The 16,505-nt window shown below is 36.1% G+C and overlaps 1 protein-coding gene across 2 annotated transcripts; it reads right to left on the bottom strand.

Annotated features, from left to right (window-relative positions):
• Positions 1-12,395: 12,395 nt before the first annotated feature.
• LOC112517804 (acyl-coenzyme A thioesterase 13) lies at positions 12,396-16,081 on the bottom strand. Of its 2 annotated transcripts, XM_025125187.1 has the most exons (4): positions 15,705-16,081; positions 15,370-15,516; positions 12,726-12,876; positions 12,396-12,622 (listed from the first exon to the last, which is right to left on the bottom strand). In XM_025125187.1, the coding sequence occupies exons 1-3, from the start codon at positions 15,879-15,881 to the stop codon at positions 12,733-12,735; spliced, it is 468 nt and encodes a 155-aa protein (XP_024980955.1). In that variant the 5' UTR covers positions 15,882-16,081; the 3' UTR covers positions 12,396-12,622; positions 12,726-12,732. The 2 variants fall into 2 exon arrangements, with proteins under 2 accessions (XP_024980955.1, XP_024980947.1); XM_025125179.1 differs by having other exon boundaries at positions 12,396-12,876.
• Positions 16,082-16,505: the final 424 nt, after the last annotated feature.

Below are 16,505 nucleotides of genomic sequence, written 5' to 3'. Positions count from 1 at the left end.
AATTATTATTGCATCCGATATACAACATTCATTCAGATATAACAAAGAATATTGAGATCCAAACTTAGTGCTTACAAATCGTATTCCTTGATCGGATTTCATATTAAGAGTGTCAATAATCTTATTCGGATTTACTACTTAGAAATTGTTTTGGGATTAAATCTCTGATTTGTTATTACATATATAAAAGTCAAGAATCCGAATTGAACATTTTACATGTTCACTCAGTCTTGATTCCTATGAGCTTAAAAGTCTCTTAGTTGGTTTAATCATCCAAATATTTCCTTTATAAATAGTCTACCTGGAATCCATTTTATAGCTTATAATTCAAAAAGATAAATAGGAATTTTCTATTGTAAAAGTCTTGTAATTATCTGTATTGATTCAAGAACAAAGAACCTTCAACAGAATTGAAGACTAGTTTAAGTGAGGTCAAGATTGTCACTAATGTTGATTGGATTGTCTTCTAGCCGAAAGAAGATCAATACAAGATAAAGTCAAAAATAGTCTAACAAATACTACTTCTGGCATGCCGAAATTGAAGTGCAAACTTATCTAGCAAGTTTGGCTCACCAATTATACAAACTTTCATTCTTGTATGGGAACATGATTGGTATATCAAACAAAGTAAGTTTTAAAGTACTATTTTATTAGTATTACACTTCCTTTATTGTTTCCTTTGCATACAGAAGGATGGATTGGATTAATAAATGTCTACATCAACTTCAAAGGTTGAAATGAAGAGAACAAGAAGCATGCATTGATCAACAAATCAGATACATACACGTGTTAAAGTTGGACATCAATTTTAATGCAATGGTGACTATAAAAGGTCATTCTTGTCATTTTGCAACTCACATGTTTTGAAACAAATTCCGCGTGATAGGAACTTAGGCAAAATCGACGTCAACCATATGAAGGACTATCTCAGTACTTCAGATCTGAAAGAGTACCTTCTTCTTTCACTCTTCCAGTTATTAGCAAATTTGCCACAAGTCAATGTTGGTCACAGACGGATTTATAAGAGTTTATAGGTGACAGTTTGTAAAAAGGGAAGGATGCATACAAACACGCAGTTTTCACTTCTTAAAATCCTTTATTGATTAGAGAAGATCAATATAGAACTTACAGATTGTTTGTGGAAAAAGATAAAATTAAGAACTTATCTAGAACAATCTAGGAAGCACACAAGTTACACAAAAGAGCAAGAGAGAAAGTGATTGCTTAAGAAAGATCTTGAGAGTGCTTTGCTTCGCATTTGAGAAGAGAGTCTTCTCCGCTATTTATATCCACTGCATTTAATGTAAGTTAGAGGGTACAAAGCATGTGCCAAACTTCTAGTGGAGGGTTTGTCCTTTGTCTTCAGATATACAGGTTTTTGTCTGTATATGAACAGTAGTCTTTCACAAAGCAAGTAAGCACGCTTCGAAACAATAGAATGACTCCATACATGTGCTTTACTGTGGGGTTGTCCTTTTTGTGGAGGAAGATAAGATAAAAGCTAATCTTGTAGAGCAAGATTCATTTGATTGCTGACATTGGCTTTAACTCTAGAGTTTCTTAAATGTTCGTTGAATCTTGATTAGACTTCACACTTGATGTAGACATGCTTGTTATTACTGAATCCATTTCAGATCATGAACTGTTTGTCACTATCTTCAGCTATCTTCGATATTGATTAAGGTTCCTCTGGCATAAGTTTTGTCTTCTTGAAGAATACTTATCCTTTAGAAAAGTTCACATTACATGTTTAGCGAACATCACTAATGAGTTGTTTGTCACTCAGTGATGTTCGCTGAAACTGAACAAAAACATAACTAAGAATTTTTCGCTAAGTATAAAGAATCATCATCAAATAACTGAGAGAGTTTGGATCAACAATGTCCCCTTTTTATAATGATGGCAAAGCAACATAAAAGAAAATTGCTTAGTTGTTACAGTATGGAAAAAAAACTTGTAAGATGCATACCCCTTTTACTGTTTTTGGGATCTTTTTTGGTGTCAGAGTATATTATGGAAATTCATTTATTTGTAAAGGATTACAAGAGAGAGAATGAAATTACATAATAGAAATAACTCAACACATAGAGCATATTAACTGACAAGAAATTTGTCAGATAATGTAAGAGAAATAAAACTCATAAGTGCTTGTCCCATTTACTTTTTTAAGTGAACCAATGAATATATTGAAATTTCATATTGGTTTGGTAAGCTTAAAAAATAAAAACTATACACTAAAAGAAAAGAAAAGTAGAGGGTTACAAGATGGAAAGGCTTTAATCGAGATCTTTGAAGGAGATGTATTCAGGAACATATTCTCCTTGATTCTTTCTTTTCAGCATTTTCTTTCGAATCCTATGGTCCATCATCTCTCCAAGGAGGTCTTCATTCAGCCAAGTACAAAAATACTCCAGATGATCTGTTGGGGGCAGAGATGGAACTCGGATACTCGCTGAAACCTGTATTGGCCATCATAGTCAATGAACATAAGTCCATACTCAGGTTTCACATGCACTGTGTTGGGAGAAAACGGTCCCTTCTCAGACAGTATCATATTTAACATTGAGATATTTGGCTTCTTTCTGTTCATGAAAAGTTCATCCACTGAGAATTTTGTTTCATGCTCGTTCTTGTGGGATGGTCCTTCTTAAAAACCAGAAAGGATCTTTCTTCTTCGAGAGGTCTTTAGTGGTAGAAGTGGAACCTCGATGATCTTCGACACTTTGTTGAATAGTTCATTCAAAACTTCTTCAATGTAAGTCTTATGTTTTGACTTAGACTTCTGAATTGCATCTTGAATCTCAAGTCACTCATAGAATCCATACCTGCTCAAAAAGGAGGGATACTCCGTTATGGCATCATGGTTCTCTTGGAAGAGAAGGCCACCATCTTTCATCTGTTTGCTGATTATGACATTTGAAATCTTGTGAGGACTCATTCTTGTCTTGATCCTTTCTCTACACTAGTTCAGATCATGATCTTCCAGTGTCAGTACACTTTGATTTTTCTTTTCAGCTTCTTTTAAGAGTAGGGCCTGAGCATTTATGGAATCACTTTGCATGAACCTTCCTTTGGCATGAGCTTCATCAACTAGATCTTTGGCTAACTCTAGACAATCTTTGAGTTGTTGTTGATGCAGTTTCAGCTCTTGTTCTGCCTTTAGGGATCCTTCTCGTTTAACTTTAGATAGGAAGTCGAACTCACCACATCCGGAGCAACGAAAAGGAATTTTTAATTTGGATTGGTCAAGCCGACTTATTAGCTGAGCCATCCTTATATCTTCTTCAACCTCGGAGCACACTGGGAGTCTAGATGAATTCCTAGCGATGAGGTTACATTCTTTATCTTTTTCGTCTTCTTTGTCATCTTCTTCATCATCCTTTTGGTCAGACGAATCAAATAGAAGGACTGGAAGGATTTTGGAGGAAGAAGGTTGGGTTGAGAGGCTGAGAGAGATCATTGCAGATAGAGATGTAGTTGGGGGGTTTAAGGTAAGAGGAAGGGAAAGAAAAGATAAGGGCAAGGGGTAGAAGGGTTCAACTTTAGAGGTAGAGGGAGTAAAAATTATTAAGGCATTTGTAACCTCTGGGACTAAATGCCTCTTGTAGAAGGGCTAGGTTCTCTTCAGCAACTCCTTTCTCTTTGCCAGAGTTGGAGTGTTGGTTGTGAGAAGATCTCACTCCCTAGGATGGAGGTTCCCATAAAGAGATTCCTTGGCAGATTGTCTAGGGATGAGTTGGATGGAAAAATCATCATCATCACCACTACCTCCAAGATCAGCTCCTGAGTCAGGAATCTCGGGATCCTCATCATCCTCATGTTCATCGACCTCTTATTCATCACCATCATTGGCATATACAGAGGAGGAAGGTAGAGGGACTTCAAGTTCAACGACCTCAATATTTTGATTATGGAGAAGGAAGTTTGCTTAAGCTTCGACAGCGTCAGCATCAACATTGTCCTTTCCCATATGCTTCTCCCCCCTCTTTGTCATTATTCAACAGAGGTAGGGAGGCGAGTGAAGATGTTGGTCAACTTCTGCTCAATGGAGACGAGAGTTTCAGCTTGCTGAATGTTGAGCTCAGTAACCATATCCAGCTAATGTCGATCAACATCACTGAAAGACGGTTCAGGGATAGGTTCTGGTCATTGAAGAAGCACAAAAATATGTTCAAGTAGCTTACCATGCCTGGTAAGCTGAGCCTGAACTTCCTCAGACTTCCTAGAGAGAACAATGATGACGTTGGAGTTGTGCTGGATTTCTGTCTTCACGCTTGTCAGCTCATTCTTAGCTTCAAGAACCTCATCTTTGACAGCAGAGAGGTCTTTAGCCAAGTCTTCCTTTGTGGGCATCGCCTGCTGGACTTCGTCTATCCTATCAAGGATCGTGGCTACAGCAAGGAGTAGTTTTTTGACGTTTGCAACCATATCATAGGCTTCATTCTCAGTGACTGGGGGTTTATTCTCCTTAGGATCTATAAAAACAAGGTTAGGAAATCGTTGAGCATTGGAAGACTTAGGATTAGTAACTAAGAAAGAAAGGGGAGGAAAGTATTGTATACCTGAGGGTTCCTCAGCAGTATTTGAATGATTACCGTTAAGGCCGAATGTCTCAAATATGTTGTCGGGAGGATCAATCGCATGTTGCTGAGGGATTTCGAGAGGAGCTTCCTCAGGTTCAATGGTGATGGCTTCACCAATAGTGGGGACAACCACTATTGGTTCACCAATAGTGGGGACAACCACTATTGACACTTGTTCAGCTTCAGTGCCATGTCGTCAAATATCAGCTGAGCGAAGTCAACGTTTCTATTCCTCATGACTGAGTAGCCAATGTCTAGCGTTACCCGACTCGCTTGATCTTGGCCATCTGTTTTCCTACCCATGCACTGAATGAAGTGAGAAAAGAGGTATTTCTAGACTCCAGACATCAGGTTCTTCTCAATCTTGATCAAGGACTTGTTGAGTTCTTAATCAGAGTCCTTCTTCAGCGGCCATTCATAGTCAATATCGTCAAGAAATTTGATGATAGCTTTACTATCAGGGTCTTGTGCGAAGGGAGGAACCTTGCGAAGCTACAATGCGGAGTGAATGGTTGCAAGCCCAGAGTCCATCGTCATGTTGTTAATCTGATAGGAGATCTTGACGTAAGGGTTCCCAAGAACGTCTTTGGTAGTCTTTACCTCGGTAGTGAACCATAACTGCTTCAATATGTCATTCACCATTATTGGTTGAAACATAAGAGCATATCCCAGAACACTATGCTTGAGAAAGAGAACAACATTTGCAAAGTGTGATTTAACAACGGGTATGTCAAGCAGAGCAAGGTGGTTGTTTGGCTTGAAGCTGCATTCTTCAATGCCAAAGTTTACATTGGGTGCATCGGCCATTTCTGTTTAAGAAGTAGATTAGAATAGAAAGAAATATGCACAACGGTTTAGAATAAAGAGTGGAAAAAGTTTAAGAAAACTTTCCTTTGAAAAACCAAAAAGTAAAGAAAATGGGTTTTTGAGATTAGGTTTAAGAAACAAAGTTTTGTAATAAACCAAGAAGAAGAAAGGTTTTCAACAACTTATATTGTTTGTATATTAAAGAAGAAAAGAATAAGATAGAAACAAGTTTCTTATAGGAAAAACAACGAAAATATGTAGCAACGAACCTGTTTTGTTGGAAGTGGAAGAAGAAAAACAAGTGTATGTTCTTTGTGTTTCTTGCTTTCAAATATTGAGAGAGAGTTTGATAATATGAGAGCGTAAAGAATGAAAAAATGAGTGAGATATATATAGGTGAGATGAGAGAGAAAGAGGGGAGAGGAAAATGATGGTTCGAAAAGATTTGTCATGATGATTTCTTTGCACGTCATGAGAGTTTGATTGGTTGGGGAAGAGTAATAGACAACGTGTGTCAGAAAATGCGCATGAGAAATGTCCATTTTAAAAAAGTTCAATGACATCATAAAAATATGACAGTTCATAAACCTTTGATATTTTAAAACATTTTAATCACTAAATAAGGAAAGTGTTCATTGATAGTTTTAAGATGGTTTGTGAAAGAAAAAGAATTGAGAGAAGGAAACATACTTTGGAGAAAAAGATACATTTAGATAGGAGTTCAGTGATAGATTGAGAAACACTTAATCTTTTCACATGTAGTACTGAGTAATGCTTATCGCTGAGAAGATTAATCCTCAACGTTCAACATTCCAAGTTTGTTGATTAACATATTAAATCTTGTTTCATCAAGAGGTTTTATAAACAGATCAACAAGTTGGTACTCAATAGGTATAAAGTGAAGTTTAATATTATCATTTATAAAATGATCTCTGATAAAATTATATGATCTCAATATGTTTGGTTTTAGAGTGAAGTACATGATTATTTGTAATAGCAATAGCGCTAGTGCTACCGCAATAGATAGGGACCTTTAGAGTTGAAGATCATAGTCACTGAGCTAATTTCATCCTAAGAATTTGGCACAGCTGCTTCAAGCGGCTATATATTCCTCTTCAACAGTTGATGTGGACACTGAGTTTTGTTTTTTGCTTGTCCAACTCACCAACTTTCCACCAAGGAGTTGACAGCCCCCTGTGGTGCTCTTCCTGTCTATTTTGCAACTGCAAAATCACTATCTGCATAACCGATTAAGTCAAAACTTGAGTCTTTGGGATACCAAAGGCCCAGATTAAGAGTACCATTTAGATATATGAATATTCGCTTTACAATGATCAGATGAGATTCTTTGGGTTCAGCTTGATATCGTACACAAATACAAGTAGAGCACATGATGTTGGGTCGGCTAGCTGTCAAATATAGCAAGGAGCCGATCATTCTCTTATAGGCGGTAATGTCAACAGGTTTCCCATTTGGGTCCTTGTTCAAATTAAAGGTGTCATGGGAGTTTTCATAGATGAGTTGTTGGTTAAGTCGAATTTCTTCAACATATCTTTGACATACTTACTTTGGTTTATGAATATTCCTTTTTCAGTTCTTCTATCATGCTCTCATTTTATACTCTTTCTTCATGCATTCAGAGAATCGAACACATAAAGAGGGATTTGTGGATCCAAATATAATGTCATCGACATATATCTGAACAAGAATAATGTAACACTTAATTTTCCTAAGAAATAAGCTTCAGATTTTTTTTCCCGATTTTATCCTCTATTCCCCCTATTTCAATCGCATTATTCATCCTTTCAAGATCAATCGTCCGTGTTTCAGAAGCAATCAATACTGCAAAACTCTTCATTATAGTTCATCGATCTCTTGTTTTCATCCTCATTCTCTCATTTGCCTTCTTCTGTTTGTCATCGGCGATACGCTCTAATCAGGCTCCATCTACAATTTCAGGTATGTCGTTACCATTCATTTATGTTTAAGGGCTTCAAAATTAGTGTTTTTATTTGATGAGTAATGATTTGTTACCGTTGATCTATTTAGGGCTTATTTATGTTTTTGGTTGATGAACAAATGTTTGATTTTAAATCAATGTTTACCACTGCTACTACCCTTGTTTATGCTTTGCACCTTGAACACAAGTTTCTGGAATCAGTTCACCTGCTGGTACTTTTCTTCATTTCTTGGAATAAATTTGGGAATTCCTATTTGTGTGCCATTTAAGTCTGATAAAAATTCTCAGAATTCAGGATTGGGTTTCATGACAATTTGGTTCAGTTGGCTCTGTCCTGTATATCCCAAATAGGTAGCCTTGGCTCTACGCCTTACACCTTGAATCACAAGACATCCAAATGATTTGGCCTTCAACCAGGGCTTGTAGTCCAGATAGTAACTTGGTAGGCTTGTTGTGCATGTGTAGTTACAAAAATGTGTATATCCCCCAAGGACCCCAACTAGTTTTGCTAAAAGAGCTTGTGTGGTCTTTTCAAAAGAAAGAATGTAAAACTTGATTTTCAAGTCTGCTCCAGTTTGGTTTTTAGCCAAAAAATAACTTGCACTAGTATAAGCACATACAGGAAGACAAGTTTCAATTTGTACCATTTAGTGAACTACTTTCAAGGTGATGATGTGGATATAGGCGTATTCATGGTAGCAAGAATAAAAAACTTTGGATGTGCTGTTATTTTCTCAAGATTGGACCCCCCCCCCCTTCTCTACCAAAGACTGATGAAGCCAAAAAAAATTGTTTCAACATATAAAGATTGAATAAGGCAAATAACTACAAGCCTTCAACTAAAACAAATGGTTCAACAATCATTTGCTCAACAACGGTTCAACTTGTTTCTCCATATCTACTCGATCAACCATTGGTTCAACAATCATTTGCTCAACAAATCTTTCAGCTTCTTGTACCATAACTACTTTCTTTTGTTCAATTGTGACATCAATCTCTTCATTTTCTTTCTAAATAGTCTCGTTTTGTTGTTTGATGATTTTAGCCATATCAATATTGATAGAAAACTCATAAGGCATAGGCATATCCTTGGCAAAAACCCAATATCTGGTAAGCTCAGAATATTCTGAACATATATCATATATTGTTCTGAACAAATTGATTGTTATATTGTTGTTTGGATTCTTGTAAGAAAACCCATTATCTGGTAAGCTCAGAATTTTCATTGATACAGAATCATTTTCACGGATCTTTCTTGGCATTTTCAAATTGATAAGCTTCAGTCCTCTATCAAGAGCAGTCTGAAAATCATATAATGAGAAATTTCTCAAGTAAACTCCCATGATGCTCTTTGCTTCAAGCTCAAACACTAGTTCATTAACTCCTTCAAAAAGTCTGAGAAAGAGTAATTGATCTTAAAGTCTAAGACTATACAAAAATCTGCATTTTTAACTAGGCATGTAGATCCATCTTCCCTTACAACAGTGATTACCAAATACCTACCAAAGGGTCAATGGCCTGAATTATTATGTTATGTCTAAACTATGTTTCATGCTTATTATATGTTTGATGGAGTTTGTATTTACCGTTAATATAGGAGGTCTTATAACTATCACGTCGTTGTTTGCTAAGATGACCATTTTTCATTCCTCAATTTGAAGCAAACAACCTTTAATTATTTGGATTACAAGACATGCACCTTTGAACTAATCATGATATGATGGTTAATGTTTTAGATATGATGACAAATTTTGGAAAATCTTCACAATCAAAAAAAGCCTAGGATTAATTAGAAAAATGAAAATGTGGTGAAAACATTTATCGAGTCTTGTTTGCATGAGATATCCGTAAATGGACGAGAAGGGGGTAGCCTTAAGACAGTTTCTTGGAAGAATGTAGCAGAAGTGCTACAAAAGAATCATAATTTTGTTGTTGAACAACGACAAATGAAAAACCATTATGATTACCTCAAAGAAAAGTATGGAGCATGAGCAAAGTTAAGAAACAAGACGGGTAATGTTTATGATGCATCAACAAACATGTTTAATCTATCAGAAGAAGAATGGCAGATAGAAATGAAGGTCACGTTTTATCTTTTTCTATTAAGAATTATTTTCTTAAATTCTTCTTTTATATATACTTATAAATCTTTTATAAACAGCAAAACAAATTTGTTGAGAAGTTGCGAACTGCACCTCTTCCCTTTCCTCAACTTTGTATTCAATTGTTTAATGGTGTGGCCTCCACGGGTGTTGGAACTTGGGGACCAACTACTACTGTTCCAAACCCTTCTAGTGTGACTCCTAAAATTGTTGAAGATTATGGCACACAAGACTATTATGATCTAACACAAGAACCACTTCCTTCGGAAGAAGAGATTGTTTTTCGTCCCCAACGTCAAAGGAAAAAACAAAGAAGAAAACAACGTTCGGAAAATGAGGATGATTTAGAAAGGGTTGTGACACATGTTAAACAGATCTTGAACAAACCACCAGGGGAGGATGAGATGGATCATTGCAATGAAAAGTTGGAAACACTTGGGGTGGGAGCAAACTGCATTGTATGACATAACACTTTACATATTCAGCCAAAGCACCGACTATAGGAAAATTTGGTTACGCTTGAGTGAGGAAAGGTGTGAGGGATGGGTTAAATTTACAGGTGGTAAAGCTCGGTTTATTTTAGTTTGGTAATGTTTTGTTTTGAACAATCTTTTTTAGAATGTTTTGTTTGGATGGTATTATGATTGATATAATATGAATAAATAGCTATTTCAATTTGACGGAATATTTGTTTAAACTTGATGTTATATTTATGATATCCTTGCAACATAAGATGATGTTATTTTGTGTTTTATATTTGCAAGGTCATACATGGATGAAAATCATATTATTCTGATTGTGGTTATTGTATATTGGTATTTGAGAAGAAGAGCTTCAACACGAATAGAAAGGGTGAGAGATAACACTTCGGTTCTCAATAGACAAGCGTATACACAAGAATTATTAAGTGAATCCAATACGCAATGTCATGAATTGATGTGTTTATCTCGTGATGCCTTTATAATGCTATGCGACCATTTTAAACAAAAAAAATTGGTTGCAATCAAGTAGGCAAATAAATGTTGAAGAGAAGATGGCGATGTTTTTGACAATTGTTGCTTACAATGAACGTTTTCGAATGGTTAAACGTAGATTTCAACACTCTACACGGACTATTCATAATTGTTTTCATGAAGTATTGAGAGGAATGATGGAATTCGGTGAGAGAGGTAGTAGGGCCAACATCGGTTAATGGAACATCAAATACATCAGAGATTTAGGCACCTTAAAGAAATATTTCCGGTATGATTTATGTTATTGATTTGATAATTTCTAAACGTTTTTGATATGTTTACAATTTTCCTGTAGTTGATGTTTTTTAAAGGGGGCTATAGGTGCACTAGATGGAACCCTGATGCATGCAGTTGTGTCTAGTGATCAACAAACAAGGTATAGATGAAGAGGGGAATGCTACCAAAACGTCTTAGCCATTTGTGATTTTAATATGATATTCACGTTTGTATGGGCTAGATGGAAAGACATTGTACATGATTTAAGAGTTTTGAGAGAAGTTGCATTTAACCCAACTTCGGGATTTCCGTTTCCTTCATCAAGTATCATTTTATTAACATTAAAATATTATTATTAATCCATATTTTTTAAGTTCTAGATGTAATTACAGATGAATATTATCTTTGTGATGCCGCATATACTTGTACATGTGGATTTATGATTCCGTATCGCAATACGAGGTATTGGTTAGCAGATTTTCGACGTAGACATGCATTAACAAAAGAAGAAATGTTCAATCACGCTCATGCACAACTTAGAAATGTTATCGAGCATGCGTATGGTGTCTTAAAAGCAAGATTTCCAATACTGAAGCAAATGGCTCCTTATCCTTTTTTAATACAGAAAGATATGGTGATTGCTTGTTTCGCGATTCATAACCTTACAAGGAAATGCAATATCCAAGACCAATTATTTATTGAACACGATGAGAACACCATGTTCACCACCAATGAAGAACAACATGAAGGAAATAATGAAATAGAAGTCGATGAAATACAATGGAGTTCTCAAGATAGTGAATATATGACTAGTTTGCGTGATTAGATTGCAAATCAGTTATTGTCTAATATTTCAAATTAAGATCTGTGCGACAATTATTATGTTTAAATCCAATTTATTTTCCCGGTTAAATATATTTTAATTATGAAATTTGTATTTTTGTCATTTCAACAATTATTCATACATAAAATTTGATAAATAGTTATATTAGTTTAAACACTTCATCACATATAGAGTTATAATGGTCATTTTTTTTATTAGTCAGCACCAAATCCAGAATACTTGGTAAACAGTTTTTTACAAACAACACTTACTCCAGACAGAGATGCTTACTCTAATCAGACCTCGTATTTCAAACAGCGCTTATCAGCTATTGTTGGTAAACCGCCCTTTAGTATCTCGTATACCATAGATGTCAAAGTAGTGGTTTTTTCCAAATATCTCACAATGATCATACTAGGTTTACTGGAAAGAAGGTTAAGTTTATACACAACAAATGCAATATAAACTCCAATGCAACAAGTGACACATAGGACTACCAATAGAACTAATATTACAAGTTGAGCAATTGTTAACAAGAATTGCTTTCACATTCCACAATTGGATCATAAGTATTAATCTTGTATATTTAAGATGTATAAACTTAGCTAGCACTATTCTCTATACAGTTCAACCATATATATGTGGCACTCATGCATCCATGACCATCACAGTCGTAAACACTTTAGAACTCATATAGCATCTTGACATTAATCATAAAGTTCCACGAAAAGGGGCAAGCAGACCAAAGGTTCACTGGCTTAGCGTGAACCGGGTTACTGGTAGAACCCAACCACTCTGGAGGTCAAGGGTTAAGCCTCCACCAAAGGTTGGGGAGTGTGTGTGAGTTTTGTTGTATATAATTATTATATACTTAAAAAGACGGCAGGCATCTTGAGAAGTACTTATACCAAGTGGTGCAGATCAACTCAAGCAAATCTACCACATTCAGCATACTTTACAAAGCCCAGACATGAAGCAAAGAACTAATGAAAACACAGTTCTGAAACAAATACATATATATATACATATATATATATATATATATAATCAGCATGGACTTTAACAATCTGAGAAGATGTAAACAATTGTAGTTCTTTGTGTCACCCAAAGCCACGGAACTGTAGAAGACCAGAAAGAATGTCATCATTTAATCACGTGTAGAGATATGTGTGAACATATATCTAACGTGATTCGAGGGGATCTTTCTATATGAGAAGATACCTGTAGCTCATAATTTACTTGATACGGCGAGGTATTTGGTATGGCGCCCTTGTGCAATTATTTTTCCAGTCTTTTTATTCCTAAATTCTACACTCACAACAGCAACAGCCTTCCCCACACGCAATGCCTTTGCTTCTATCTCAATCTCATCCTGTAAGAAACTTGTCAAGTCTTGTATGGATTTAATTAAAATACATTGCTATGGTACAAAGTGCAAACTGAAGAAATAAGTCAAACACAATGACCATCAATCACATGTCACAAGATTTCTATAAATCATGCAAGACCTTTTTACATGCTCCAGCCACATAAAGATTACATCTTGGCTCTTGCTGTTTCAAACCAAAAGACTGCAAAAAAGTCTTGCAGTTCGAATGTGCAAAAGTGCAGGTTAGCTCATCATGCTTCAAGTGTTCAATTAAAAGATTAAAAGCAAGTATACAAAGAAGTTTGCTATTAATATACACCAATAATAAATAGTAACTTACGAAGACAAACTGCAAGCCACCATCTTGGCTATGACATAAGGCCACCTGAGAATCTACATTTGGTTTGTGGATAACAGATACTGTTTATAGTCAAAATATGAGAAATGCGTGTTTACAAGGATTGAACATTATGTTTTGAGAACACGTGATGGAGATATCCTTTAAAAAGTGGAAGCATGTCCATATCTTCAAAGACAATACCTTGCTAAATCGATATAAATTGATAACATATATACTTAACATGATTGTAATCTCCATGGTTGTATGTAGCTAAATATATATATATATATATATATATGTATATATATTAATAAACTTCCTTGATGTAATTGGATTGACTTCTATCTCTTCCTTCACTTCTATGGTTCTATCATGGTATCAGATTATGCTAGTTTTTTAAGAAAAACTTCTTCCTAGTGAAACCCAGATGCATAATTCATCCATGCTGTCTATAGAACTCCACCAGCCACCTCATCTTTTGCATCCAGCTTCCCAACTTCACCCAGATTCATTATCTGCTGGCATCCTACGGTCCTACCACTACCTCCACTTCCACCTCAGCCAAAAAATATCATTATGTTACTCTTTGCTTTGAGCTCAACTTCCATTATGTGCCCACTATTGCTTGAGAGGATCAAATCATGAAACACTAAATTTCAATGTTACAAAAAGATTTTTAATCTCCCTAAGCTTTTAGTATTAGGTTTTGATGTGCATGAGAACATCCTAGATAAGTAGAAAACCTCGTCCAATCTTTACATCCCTTAATGCACATTCCCAAGAACATGTCTACGAACCTTGTCCAGTGGAGCGACCTAGCATCAAAGCACCAAGAGACACGCTGACAAGCCTCATCCAGAGGTGAATTCCGAAACCATTCTAATCTGAGCTTCCAAGACCAAGTATGAAACTCCAAACTAGAAGACTCGACATTGGAAGCCATAACATAATGCCACAAGGCAGATTTAAGAGTTCTACTCCCATGCAAACTCTATGGGGCCAAGCACCAAAAGGGGAGTCCTACTTTCAGTAAGTCTTCATATGCAAACTATAAAAACCTCACACCAGATACCTACTTCATTCATTAAAAAAGAAACCCTTTTAACTTGAGTGTTTCCCCTGAGAAGCCCCACCTTCTCCCAGGTTTGCAGGTACCAGATGAGTCTAATCTTCACCAGATCAGGTTTGTACCAAGTTTTCTTGTTTCTTTAAGGTTCTGCTAAATATACATTTTGCCTGCAGAGGCTGTACATATATATCTATATATACCATGTCATAACCCCACCTACTGTGCTGGAATACATACTACCAACTAAAACCTTTCAAGACCACAAATGGAACATCTTTGTCAAGATATAAAAGAAATAATTAATAAGATATTCGTTAGCTGTTGGGCATGCTTGAAGGCATAAGGGTGGATCAACCAACAAATCTGTATGTTAGTGATTGTTTATTACTCTATAGAGATACTAATTCTTCCATTCACCTATTATCAATAATTTTTTGATCATACAAATACACAAGGAACATAAGTATTATTATTTCATCATAATTTGGTTTTCAGTGTGCAAAGTTAAAAGCAGCTACTGGAACCAATTTATGGTTTAGCTAGATTTAGGTGAGACTTTTTTTCCTCCTTAAACTAGGATAGAATTATTCTTTTTGTAATTCAACGAAGATTCAAGATGCTTGGGTTTGCATAGGATTTCACCTAGGAACTATTTCGTATCAACAGGAGCTTATGCATCCGCAGTAAATTACCTTTTTTAAGCTTTTGTTGTATTACTAGTATTTTCCATTGTTCTCATGACAAAGGTCGTTAGCTCAGCTGGCAACAAGGCTTGGGCCTTTGGTGATCCTCCTCAAAGGTCACTGCTTCGAGTCCTACAAGGCCGCTGCAGATTTTGCAGGCTGTTCTCTAGGGCCGTGTCGAGGTGCACGAGAGCTGGCCCAGACACTCATGCCAACAAAATAGAGGTCCCCAATTATGTTAGATTAACTCATGGTGCAAGGCCAACTTTTTTTCAAAAACATGCTTAGCATTTCATTATAAAATAAAAAACCTAGAGGATCGCAATCAGCAATCATAGAAGATGGGATTCAAAGTGGAATCAGAATCATAGTAATGATTGATGAAGAGGGATACAGATACATACACCAACATAAGCAGCATCCAAGTAGGAAACGTTAATCTCCACTGAAACTCCGGTGGTGGACGCACGGTCAAAAGTCAGAATAACAGATGAACCCACCACATCAACCAGCGCCGCAGTCGCTCCACCGTGCAAGGAATTACCTACGTTCTTCCGTTCCATAATTTCGAAAAAAACAGGAATCGGTTACTGAATTCTCGATTTCACCCATAAACAACATGAGGAAGCAACTAATCATAAAAGAATTACAGGCGTCCGATTTCCCCCAAAGTAATTTCTTATGGTAACATGTAATTTTCATCATCTCGAAATCGATCAAGTGAACAATATCAACTAACCAGTAAACGAGCAGGAACTGTCATGGAGCAGAGGACACGACCACGTTCGATTAGATCTACTTTAATACCGAACATAATCATGGGTTCGAAGAACTTGAAAGGCATGGAATCAATATCATCTGATGATGCCTTAGAGCTGCTTTTCTCCAAGTAATCCTTCACGATTTCAAAATTCATTTTTGTGTGTTTTGGATTTGATCTTTCTTCTTCTCCTTCTTCAAGCTTGAATTGGGTTCACAAATTACATGCTGACCCCCATCTCTTTGTTTTTTTTAAAGAAATACAGCAATGGAGCCTGGTTCCAACATGCGCGTAGACTTGTTGACTTCCAAAGCCCAGCTGATCTACGCTATCTTTTACATGCTTGTAATACGAGCGGTCAGTTTCAAACCACAACCTGTGTTTTGTAACAGTAGCGGTGTAATAGTAGCTGTGAAGTTTCGTTAGGGTTTTCAAAAAAAAACCGTTAGCATCGTTTAAATCGGCCGAACCTAGTTAAATCAGATCGTTTTATGCAGTTTGAGCAGTCAGACGGTTTGATCTGGTTTGGAGAATGGAAAAACCGGACGGTCCGGTCAAGTCTGCAGTCTGGAACCTTTTTTGGGTGGTTTGGACCAAACCAACAGTCAAATACATAAATGCATAGAGAGAGAGAGAGAGATTGGTTCAAATATTAACCAAGATTATTGTGTTAACTTTGTTAACCAATTTCAACCAATGAAAATTCATTTTTTATCTAGGTTCATTTTCATCTCATAATTAATGATAAGGGTAAATATGTAATTTTAGTTTGTATGTAAC

Source organism: Cynara cardunculus (genome assembly GCF_001531365.2).
Source record: "Cynara cardunculus var. scolymus isolate 2C chromosome LG 1, CcrdV1, whole genome shotgun sequence".
NCBI lineage: Eukaryota > Viridiplantae > Streptophyta > Magnoliopsida > Asterales > Asteraceae > Cynara > Cynara cardunculus.
Note: the sequence above shows the minus strand (reverse complement) of the source record. Positions and strands in the feature narration are given on the sequence as shown.